Consider the following 12,407-nt stretch of genomic DNA (forward strand, 5'->3'; position numbering starts at 1 on the left):
CATTCAAACAAACTATCGTTCAATTATCGTTTATTGTCCATTTTCCAACGATAATCGTTACGTTTAAACGGTCGTCTTTAAAAGCAAAACCATCGATCACTTTTGATCGCTTAAACGAATTTTGAGCGATGATCGTTAAATGGACCTTTACACGCTGTCAGGTTGGACACTCCCTGTAGGTATTTGCAGAGTTTTATGATTATTACGTTATATCTAATCACTATTATTTGGCTTCTAGGGATTGAAGAAACCAAATCTAGAGGAAATCAAGCACGCCCGGAACGCCGTCTTCAGCCCCTCCATGTTCGGCAGCTCCTTACAGGAGATCATGAATATGCAGAAAGAGAAATATCCCGAAAGGCAGTTGCCTTGGGTACAAACACGTCTCTCCGAGGAGGTGTTGGCTCTAAATGGCGACCAAACTGAGGGCATTTTCAGGTACTCACTGATGATGTAAATATTTATGATACACATGTGGGAAGTCACACAGTTTTTCAGAGGTTTTGAGTATCTCTCTCTCTTATCTATCTATCTATATCTCTCTTATCTCTCGATAGATAGATGGATGGATGGATGTGTGTCCTGTGTGAGAAGGGGTCAGTGCAAAATTACATTTATTTACGCCATCCGTAGTGAGAGCTGGCTGTGACTGATAGGTGGCCTCCCACTGCAACATCGGGGATTGGTGGGAACACCGATCCCTGTTGTTAAACATTTATCATGGCAGGTAAGGAGGTTATCACAGCATGTATGAGGTTAACAGAGGGATGGCGTTCCTCTGTGACATCATCAGCACTCCACCATGAAATCGTGGAGGGTTAATGGGTTGCTGTGGCAATTGAACACCAGTCAGTGATGTCTGGGTCCGCCATGGCCTTTCATAGGCAGGAACAATGGTACTGCAGTGTATTATCTGAGTTATCGTGAGATCGCAGGTTCAAATTCCCTACAGGGACATTAAAAAAAATGTAAAAAAGAACATTAAACCGAGTCCAAAACAAACATTGAAAAGATAGTAAGAAAAACTTTTTTGTGCACTTTTCCCCTTTTTTGTTTAAAAAAACCCAACATTTTGGTACCATCACATCTACAACAACCCATTCAATATACTGAACACAATTTTTATCCCAAACACAGAGCCAAAATGGTTACAATAAAAACTACAGCTTATCATGCAAAAAAAACAAGCCCTCACAGAGCTTCCTCAATGGAAAAATCTAAATGTTTTGGGTCTGCCATTGCAGCGATACAAAAAAAAATCGTTCTGACCTGCAGAAAAACGTTATGTCATTTGTATTGCATGAGGAATACCATAAAAAGTGGCAGAATTTCTATGTTTTTTTTTTCACCTTGCCCTCCCAAAAAATTAGTAAAAGTTTTACAGTACATTACATGTACCTCAAAATGGTGCCAATACAAACTCCAGCTCGCCACGCAGTAAGCAAGTCATCAAATAGCTGTGTTTATAGAAAAATAAAAAAGTTATGACTTTTGAAAAGTCAGAATGAAAATTCCCCAAAATCGTTGCGTCATTAGGTCCAAAATAGGCCCGGTCACTAAAAGGTTAAAGGTGTTGTCAATGAATGTAGCCCCTTTTCAAATTTACATTGGTGCTGCGATCACCTGTTATCATCGGGGAAAGATGCAATCAGCCATGCATTGACCCTGAAGGAAAACTGTGATAACATATGGAAAAGGATATGAAAAACGCAGTTAAAAGCTTGTTTATCCGTCACATTATTTGAGCAGGAACTTTTACCTCCCTTTGTGCCATCAGCTGTACATTCAAGGTGCTAACACTGTGTAATTCTTCCCGAGAGCTGTAAATGTAAGGTGCGGGATGACAGTGGAGCTGGAACCTCACTTCAGCTGACACTTCAGTGTAGGGACTGGGATTGGAGATGATTGATCCCGACCTTTTAGCTCCTCAGAAGCTATGGCATCTAAGTGACAGAAGGCAGGGCCGTGTCGGTCATATGTGTATGGCTATTAGGCCCTGTCGTTCTACACTGACATTAGGTATAGGGGATTAGAGTAACAGAATGATAAAAAAAACTATTGTGTCTGATTATATCAGCATAAGAGATGAGCGAGCACGCTCAGATAAGTCAGTTACTCAAGCGAGCCTCGCTCTTCTCAAGTAGCTGCATTCTTGTCCGAGCGTGCTCAGGGGGGCGGCGGGGGAGAGCGTGAGAGAGATCTCTCTCTCTCTTCCCCCCGCTCCACCCCCCAGCCCCCAGCATGCTTGGACAAGAATGCAGTTACTCGAGAAGAGCGAGACTCGCTCGAGTTACTGACTTATCCGAGCGTGCTCGCTCATCTCTAATCAGCAATGAAACGACCACAGAGTCAAGTTCCCCACTGAGAATTTAAAAAAATGGTGTACAGAAAAATAAAACTAAACCCAAAGGAAATACAAAATATATATTGGCTCATCCAAAATGCTTTATCATGGAGAGAAAAACATTAAAAAGTACAAATAATTTGTATGGCCGCAACCGTAGAGACTTCTGCTATAAAACTAACACATTATTTCTGCTGAGCAGTGAATGCTGTGAAAAAATAATGCCAGAATAGCTGTTTCTTACCCCAATACAGGTATAAAAACAAGACTGGAAAGTAATAAATAGCCTACAACTCATCCCACAAAAAAATAAGCTTTATGTAGCTTTGTTGATGGGAAAATGAGTTATGGCTCAGAATGTGACGACAGAAAAACATTTTTTTTCTCAGAACCGTGTCTTTTATTGTGCAAAAGTAGTAAACAAAATTATCTACATTTGGTGTCGCTATAATCGCATCGACACAGAATAGAAGTTTTAGGTCGGTTATATCGCAAGGTGGATGCTGTAAAGGCACAACACAAAAAGCTATTGCAAGATTGACACGTTTTTTGATACGGTAAATGATCTCCAAAATGGTGACGTTTGTAAATAGAACTCATCGTGCAAAAAGCGATCCCTCATATGGCTACAGCGACATGAATACAAAGGTTACGGCTTTTGGAACGTGAAGGTGAAAAAACTGGGGATAGATTCACTGCATCTTTAAGTCCGCTTTCACACTGCCGAGAAAATCACACGGGATTGTGCATTGCGAGACGCACAAATATCGCACGAATACGAGCCCCATGGGGACATACATATGAGCAACTGCGATGCTACGCCGGAAACCAATCGCAGCATGTTCTATCTGGCTGCATGATCTCGCATCACAGCCCCATTGTTTTAAATGAGAGAACTCTGCGATCCTCTGCAACGGCTGTGACAGCTGCGGCAAGGGATTGCTTCATCCCGAAGTAATGCCAGGCTGTTTTCACATGAACACGTCTCGCACCCCTGAGGCTTGCTTATGGATGGCGAGGGCGATATCGGGCTGTGATTCCTGCCGTGTGAAGTTAGTCTAAGGGGTTCTACTGGATTTTTAACCCCTTGGCAACATTCAATATATATGTTCATCAGATGTGTGCGGGATTAGTATGCAGCCGGCTGAACTTGTTCTATTCGTAGTGGGTGTCGGCTGTTTTTGACAGCTGTTGCCTGACAACAGTGACTGTGATCAAAAAATTCTGATCGCAGCCATCAACCATTTAGATTCCACTAACCCTGACATTTAAATGGCCCAGCAGCGGTAAGGTGCCATTCAAGTGTCATGGTAGTCTAGAGCCTTGTGAAGGTCCCCAGGGTTGCCATGTATTTCTGCGTGTTAAGCTTTGCCTATTGCAACGCTTAATAGTTCGCCTGCAAAAAATACAATACACTACAATACTGAAAGTATTGCAGTATATTGTTTAAACAGTCAAGATTAATCGTCATTTTTGCTGCTTTGTATGTGAATGCCTTAAAAACAAGACCCCCCAAAATGACACGATTAGTTTGTTTATTTATATGTGTCTTCAAGGGCTTAAAATCTGTTCACTACAAATGTAATGTGCAGCATCAAACTTGTAACAGGCTGATGAAGAGAGGAAGCTGCTTGGGGCTGTAGATGAAGATATGCTCAGGGGGGACACTTCAGATATTCTGTCATGTTACAGGTCACTGATAGGAAGTCACACGTGGCACCAAGTCCTCTGATAGAACACATGACTGAGTGTGACAAGCTGCACTCCTCTCTGTCATTTTCCTTAAGAAGTTATTTAATCAGTGTCTGCAGACAGTGGAGGGTTTGATTTATATAGTACAGCTGTTACAGCTGCATTGTTTCTCTTTTCAGGGTTCCTGGAGATATAGATGAAGTGAATGCCCTAAAGCTGCAAGTTGATCAGTGGAAGATTCCAACCGGGCTGGAAGATCCGCATGTGCCAGGTTAGTCACTGACTGGATTGAATTGCTTCCCATCAAAAGTTTCTTAATCCTCAGAACATGTAACCTCCACCACTTTAAAAATGTCTCCAGAAATAACATTTTTAAAGGTATTGCTTCCCCTTAGAGCTCTTTTACATGGGACGACCTGTCGGGCGCAAATGTCTGACAGGTCGTCCCAGTGATGATCGTTCCTGTGCTTTTACAGAGGAACGAACATCGCTAAATGAATGGAGGCGGAGTGTACTAGGGATCATTCCGACCCACCCGCCTCCATTCACAATCAACAGGCATTCGTTCATAGATGATACTGCCTGTTTACACAGGACAATCCGTCATCCAGTTTTGTGCATGCATAAACTGAACAAAAAGCGAACAAATTCTCACTCGTCATTCAGTCGGGGCAGCATTTACACTGAGGGATAATTGTTCAGATTACCGCTGGATGTATGAATCTGAATGATTTATCAGTCGGTGTAAAAGAGCCGTTAAAGGGGTTGTCCCGCGGCAGCAAGTGGGGTTATACACTTCTGTATGGCCATATTAATGCACTTTGTAATATACATCGTGCATTAAATATGAGCCATACAGAAGTTATATACTCACCTTTCCTGCGCTGGCGTCCCCGTCTCCATGGTGCCGTCTAATTTCTGCGTCTAATCGCCCGATTAGACGCACTTGCGCAAAAGGGTCTCCTCCCTTCTGTTCGGTCCGGGCACGAGCAGCGTTCTGGCTCCGCCCCTTCTATGCGTCATCACGTAGCTCCGCCCCGTCACGTGTGCCGATTCCAGCCAATCAGGAGGCTGGAATCGGCACACGTGATGGGGCGGAGCTACGCAATGACGCGTAGAAGGGGCGGAGCCAGAACGCAGAAATTAGACGGCATCATGGAGACGGGGACGCCAGCGCAGGGAAGGTGAGTATATAACTTCTGTATGGCTCATATTTAATGCACGATGTATATTACAAAGTGCATTAATATGGCCATACAGAAGTGTATAACCCCACTTGCTGCCGCGGGACAACCCCTTTAAGACCCTTTTACACACTACGATTATTGCCTAAACAACCGCACGACTGAAGGAATTGTGAACAAATTGTCGGCATTTTTTAATAAAATGACTTGGCACCTACTAATCTGTACTTTCCCTCATTAGTTTATGTAAATTCAGTAGCAGCTGGATGTGTGTTTGAGTAACAGATTGTCTGGCCTGCAGATTCCATTGTCTTTCTCCCTTGTATACACAATGAGTACATTGTCCTCTCCTGACATGCGCTCATTGTTTATGCAAAGCAAACAAATCCATCCTTAAGTCGCTGAAAAGGCCGAGCGAACTGCATTTAAATGGAACAAATTCTCAGCGGCTTAACAATGGTTTTTATGCCGGCTAAAAACCAGCACTGAAAGACAAGTGAACAAGTAATGGACGACTGCCCGCATTCACATGTAACGATTATCACTTACTTTCGCCCGTTTGAGCGAATTGTTGTATGTAAAAGGGCCTTTACACAGTGTTAGATTTTGTTTTATGAAGGGGAAGAGATAGGCAAATCACTGAAATGAGATCAAATTAACAACACATCACTGAAAGAGGCTGTACTTACTTATACAGGGGCAGGATATAATTCCAGGTCACTGCAGAATGCAAGCGAGACATGATGCTATATAGGGGAGGTCATACAGGCACAAAATACTGCTAAACATTCATTCATTTAATGACCTTTTCAGATAAGATGTGGGTTTTTGTCGCACTTTCAAGAACTGTGTGGAAAAAACTGTATGTGGTTTAAGGCCACTTGCACACAGGCTGTCGGCAAAGCGCCGCGATTTCGATCGCGGCACTTTGCTGAGATTTTACTGTCGTTTTCAGAGGCAGGTTACTGCCTCCAACAGCGTGTCTTAGTGCACCCCATCATTGATGAAGTGCGCTAAACATGGAAAAATAGAGCAGACAGCGCTCGAAAATCGCAGCATTCAAGCACGTGTTTGTGAGGCCCCATTGAAATTAATGGGATAATTTTACTGCGGCATTTTTAATCGCGGTAAGAACCGGATGTGTGAGAGTGGCCTTGTGGAGAATTTTTGCAGTTATGCAACAAACACAAGGGAAGCTTATTAAAGCTACAAAACCACAGTGGTTTCTAGTAAAAATGTCTGTGAACCTTGTGATTTGCATCATGTTGGACCTGTATCAGTAATGAGGAAAAGATAACCATTGGCTGGGTCCACACAGGAAGGGCTGGGGTGGGGCGATCTGCAGTGGAATTCCTGCAGCGTGCATTCTGCAGCAGATCCGCCGCGGAGAGCCTGCCTCCAAACTCGCATTGGTGCGAGTTTTAAAGTGGATTTTAGCACAAACTCCTGTGCGGAATTCACCCCCTTGTTGACGAGAGGTGAATGGAATCAAATTCCGCACTGCATGTCAATTTCCGCACAGGTTTTGCGCAGGTTATTTCCGCAGCTCGTGGCTGAGATTTTCTAAATCGCATCCACTTTTCTGCTGCTGTAAATGCCGCGGAATTTAAAATCAGTTCTACACATGTGAATGCATTTTTTGGTGGCAGGCACATTGACTTGCCTCCATCACATGCACGGAACATTGCAGAAATTTCTTTACCCATCCATGCATATGAGCATAACTTTATAGAGAACGCCCACTAAGCTTTGGGCTTGTAAGCAGGAAATTGACACTGAGCTCTGAATTTGTAGTTATACAAGCAGAAAACATTCGCTGAGCTCTGAATCGGCAACTGCACAAGCATGGAACACCTGAGTTCTGAACTTGAAGTTGCACTAGCAGCACGTCAGAAAGCTAGTCTAGTAAAAAAAAGAAGCAACCAGAAATCGGCATCCAACAAAAATCAACAATATATATATATACACATACTATATGTGCATTGACACCACAAGAACTAAAGGGCATGATTATTTGTGTGCATGCTCTATATTCATGCTCTAAACACTCCAGAGTTCACAGTCCCGTATACCCTGTGGGAAGGCGTGTAATGTGCCATTTTGGGAGCCTTGCCTACCATGTTCTCTCTTTAACCCAAGTCACAGTATAATTCTCCTTCACGTATAGAAGATCTTCCTGATCATTTCCTTCAGCTTTCAGTTTCTCTGCTAATCTTATGAGCCCATTATAGTGTCTGCAGAAACCTGCCTTACTATAGGAGTCCGAAGGTCCTCTGCTAAATGCAGCCACATGCGTGTCTAAGTATAGCATTGCGTATCGGAAGCTTTAAATTGCGTTTTTCCGCTTTCTTCGGGACTTGATGTAATAAGCTGCGGATGGGTCTGCGCCTTCAGTAATCATAGAGCTTGGCTAATAGAAAAGTCACTGTACAACATCAAAAAGACTCGTTTCCCAAAATAGTACCAATTAAAACTACAACTCACATAGCCGAATTGATGAAAAAATAAAAAAGCTGGAGGTCTCAGATTACGGCAACGGAAAGAAATTTTTATTTAACAAAAAGTTGTATTTACTTTTTAAAAATAGAAGAACATTAAGAGTTTATAGATTTGTTCTCGCCGTAATCGTACTGATTCAGAGAGCAACGTTTATAGGTCATTTTTACTGCACTGTGAACTAACCCTTCCTCACCCCCCTAAAAATGGTGCAATTATATCTTTTTCTCGTTCGTGTCATTGGTGCACACAGCAAAGACCGTGGGATATAGCTACTGCCACTAGGAGGCGACACTAAGCACAAAAGTGTTATCTCCGCCCCACTGGCTATATCCTCTCCGGCTGACACCAGGCTAATCAGTTTTAGCTTAGTTTTACAGAATGGGCCAGGGTCAAAAGGGAGAAACGGCTCTCCCTTTTTAACCCAACCGAGGAGTGCAAACAGAAATGGAGTGCTCCTTCTGTTGTCTGCCGGGCCCCCTCAGAAGAAAAAGAAGGACCTGGCGGGCACTCTTGCATGTGTCCCGCCAGCCATAGAGTCCCCCCGTTTGTCCAGGTCAGCATCCCCTCCCTGCGCAGTGCAGGCAGTGTTTGGGCGAGTACTCTGCTGGAGTTGAGGAGCTTGGAATGAGTACTCGCACAGGGAGTCCCTGGACTCATCGCTCCCCAGGTCTCCTTCACACCGGGTGGAAACTTGCCTGTCGGTAGCTGTCCGGTTGCCCCTCCTGTAGTTCCCTGCAGGCAGCCTTGGCGCAGTGTCCATGTGCACAATGACACATGGAGAGGAGCCGGCCGGAGCCATGTATTATGTGCGCTATCGCTACAGGCATCCAGCCGAAGAAGATCGCGTCTTGCAAACTAATTGCAGCATGGCTCCGGCCATGCTGACACCTGTGGTACCCTTCATGTGGAAGGAGTACTCACATAGGGAGCCTCTGGACTCATCGCCCATCAGGTCCGTGACAGACTGGGTTGAGCCTTGCCTAGTGGCTAGCTCACTGAGGGGTGCCATCTGCGGTTCTTGACAGGCAGCCTTGGTGCAGTGTCCATGACTGCAGGCAAGAAGCACATACCATGTATGCTTTCGATGCATCCAGCCATGTTCAGACTGGTTATCAGCAGTATTCTGGGCTTGCTGACATTGGTAGTTCCTTCCATAGGGAAGGAGTAGTGGGCACAGGAAGGCCACGAACATATTGCTTTTTTTCTAGACCCCGGAATAGGGGAGCCGTACCTGATGGCTAGCTCCCCTATGGTGGCCCGTCTGCACTGTCCTTGCAGGCAGATTTAGCACTTTCCTCACTTACAGGAGTAGACGCAGGCTGGGGCCGCCCAGAGCCGCATACTATGTGCACTCACGCTGCTATGTGGGATGCACATCAACTCAAGATAGTGGTAGGCTAGGGGTTGCCTCCTCCAACAGGTTGCTGGGGGCGGTAGATCCATCTACTAGCTCCCCTCCAGTCAGCTCTGACATGCTGAACCACTATGGCTCCTTCTCCTGGCAACCTTGGAACCAAACCAGCATCCGTGGCTTTTTTTAGGAGGACCGGGGCGGCAGGCTCAATCAGCCATGTCAACGCGGATGTGGGTCACTCATGTCGAATGGGCCTCGCGTTCTTCCCTATTAGGCATGTCTGGGCTGCTGCCGTTAGGAGTACTCTGTAGTCAGAGCAGTCTGTGACTTCACTCCTACAGCATTTCTCCACGTAGCCTTCCTACGCAGGTAAGAGCACCGTCGGGGAGACAAAGTGTTTAATCAGACTGACTTAGTAGCACGCTGTGATCCTCCTGCAGGATTGCTAGCAGGAGACCGTGAGATGGTATACACTAATGCTGTTTTCAATTCTTAGCGCTCGCCCTCCCGACTCCAGAGGATTTCGCGAAAAGACCAGCGAGGCTCACATCCGGCAACTAGGTCGCCTGTCAAGGTGCCCCATCTTTTTGGTGGTGCTGATTTCATGTCTACTCATCTCTCTACTAAGCGGGATGCGCTATTGGGCAGAGGTTCTTCGGTCACCCTGGCTCTCCGCTGTTGCTCCTGACAACACTGGTGGAACCGGTGTTCTGTGGTGGTTTCCTCGCACTGGCGCTGCTTCGCGGCAGTGTAGGGTCACTGTGCTAGAGACACTAAATGTTCAGGCTGTGTTACGGCACATATTTCTAGAACGGGTGCCTCATTGGAAGCTCCTCGACGGGAGCCTTCTTTTTTCTCTGTCTCTGAGCATGCAGGGTGCCTAGGCACCTATTCGCGGTTAAAGAGCTGATTTTGCTTCTTTACACATCCGGCTGCTTATATATTCCCACCCCTTGGGTACTGCTCTTGAATGTCTTAAGGTCGAAGCCATGTCCCCCAATGATACAGGCGAGAAAGAGATTTTAGGTAAGTTCCTTACAAAATCTAGTTTATTCGAACCCTGTCATCCAAACGATGTTTACGGCTAGGAAGCTGTCATCGTCAAGGGTGTATCATCGCGTGTGGAGAGGGTTCGACCTTTGGTGCAAGCGGAGGGGTTTTCACCTTATGCCTTTTTCTTTGACCCGCCTCCTGTCCTTCCTCCAGGATGGGCTGGAGATGGGGCTCAGCCTCAGTTCCCTCAGGGGACACATTTCCGCCTTTTATGGCCTTTTTCAGCGCCCCTTGGCATCCAGGTCGGCTGTGCGCACTTTCCTGCTGGGAGTCGCTCACACCGCACCCCCGTTTTGCTTTCCGGTACCACCTTGAGATTTGAATCTGGTCTTGGACACCCTACAGGCTGGAAGGTAGCCTCCCTGGTGGCAGTTACTTCCCTCCAAAGGGAGGCCACCCTTTACAGTGTTCAACAAGGATGAGGTTGTATTGCGTCCGCTTCCTTCTTTCCTCTCCAGGGTGGTGTCGTCTTTCCATATTAATGAGGACATTGTGCTACCGTCGCTCTGTATGGTGGCCGTCTACCCAAGGGGACGGGCGCTGCACGCTTTAGACCTAGTGCGATCTCTGAAGATCTATTTGCAACAGACTTCTCGTGTCGTGGTCTCGTGGCCTCCAAAAGCCGTCCTCTCATGCTGGATCTGCTCGGTGCTGGTTGAGGCCTACTGGGCTATGGGTAAGACACTGCTGTTTCGGGTGACAACACACACTGTCAGGGCGGTGGGAGCCTTATGGGCGGTCGGCAATGGTACCTCCGACTTGCAAGGGTGTAGGGGGGCTCCTGGTTGTCCCTACACATTTTTTCTTAAGTTCTACCGAATTCACACTTTTGCATCAGCCAATGCTTTGCTAGGTTGGAAGGTTACAGACGGCTGTAAACTGACCGCATGCGTTGAGGATTTTCCTTTTCCCTCCCTCGGGGACTGCTTTGGAACGTCCCACGGTCTTTGCTGTGTCCCCCAATGACCCGAGCGAGAAAGGATTTTTAAATCACCATAAAATCTCTTTCTCGTCTTGTTATTGGGAGGCACAGCACCCGCCCTTTCTTCCTTTCTATATGACACCATTTTTTGTCCTGACCAGGACTCCGGTCCTCTAAGTCACACATGGTGCTGTGTTTTCGTTACAGTTATAACCTTTGTGTCATATTGTTAGCTATTGTTGTTTTTTCGTTCCGCGTGGTTGCTCCTATTGCTGGCATACCAAGTGATTAGTCGGGTTTCCGCAGGAGGGAATATAGCCAGTGGGGTGGAGCTAACACTTTTGTGCTTCGTGTCGCCTCCTAGTGGCAGTAGCTATATCCCACTGTCTTTGCTGTGTCCCCGAATGACGAGACGAGAAAGAGATTTTATGGTGAGTAAAAAAATTCTCTTTTTTTTTATTTCTCCCTGCTTAAACATTTTTAAAAGTTTTTCCATACTTGATATGGTTCATGGAATGGGATCATTAAAAAATGCAACTTGTCTCACAAAAAAACAAGCCCTCATATGCCCATGTCAATGGAAAAATAATAACGTTGTCGCTCTTGGAATGTGGAGACAAGAAAACGTAAATAGAAAATGGGAAAACATCTGGTCCTTAAGGGGTTAAACTATACACATGATAAAAAGGAGTTTTGTGGACAAAAGGCTGCAGCAGAAGGTTGTGTTATCACAATTCCTATATATCACTGATGTAGCTGAGCTGAGTCAGTCACTTTAAGTGAAGGCCCATTTAGACACAACAATTATCGTTCAAATTTCACTTAAAAGCCGTTTTTTGAGCGATAATCGTTGCGTCTAAATGTGCCCATCTTCAAATTTCAGCCGAACGACGGTTTTCATTTCTGCCGCTAAGCAGGACCGCACACTGTCTGCTGTCCATGGTGCTGAAGTCTCCACGGGGAGCTAGAGATTACATGGTTTTCTCTTAGTAGCCCTTGGCTGAACAGTGGAGAGAATTACAGAGCTCAGACCTCCTGCTGAGTTCTGCAACAGCTCCTGGAAGCTCATTTGCATGCAAATGAAGCTGATAAAGTACTAATAGCAATTAGTGCCTTTCAGTACTTTATTCAAAACGATCGCTGATCTTTCAAACTTTTGAAAGATTATCTGTGTGTGTAGATGAGCCTTTAGTGTTTTTGCAATCCTGTGTAACCCAGAGTACAGACAATGCTTTCCTTTTGGAGAAGACACGGGTTTGGCTTATATCTGTAGGGCGCGTTCCTATGTGGTATTGAATAGAAGCCATTAGTTTCAATGGCTTCATTCACAAGTGCATATATTTTCACGTGGTGTTCGTT

At 45.5% G+C, this 12,407-nt stretch overlaps 1 protein-coding gene across 1 annotated transcript in view; it reads left to right on the forward strand.

The window, feature by feature from the left end:
- ARHGAP39 (Rho GTPase activating protein 39) overlaps positions 1 to 12,407 on the forward strand; it is a 164,420-nt gene that overhangs the window by 144,194 nt on the left and 7,819 nt on the right. Inside the window, exons 7-8 of the mRNA XM_066578706.1 lie at positions 239 to 438; positions 4,216 to 4,307. Coding sequence (XP_066434803.1) covers positions 239 to 438; positions 4,216 to 4,307 — 292 coding nt within the window. The remainder of the gene's footprint in view (positions 1 to 238; positions 439 to 4,215; positions 4,308 to 12,407) is intronic.

This window comes from Eleutherodactylus coqui, chromosome 9, assembly GCF_035609145.1.
Source record: "Eleutherodactylus coqui strain aEleCoq1 chromosome 9, aEleCoq1.hap1, whole genome shotgun sequence".
Lineage (NCBI taxonomy): Eukaryota > Metazoa > Chordata > Amphibia > Anura > Eleutherodactylidae > Eleutherodactylus > Eleutherodactylus coqui.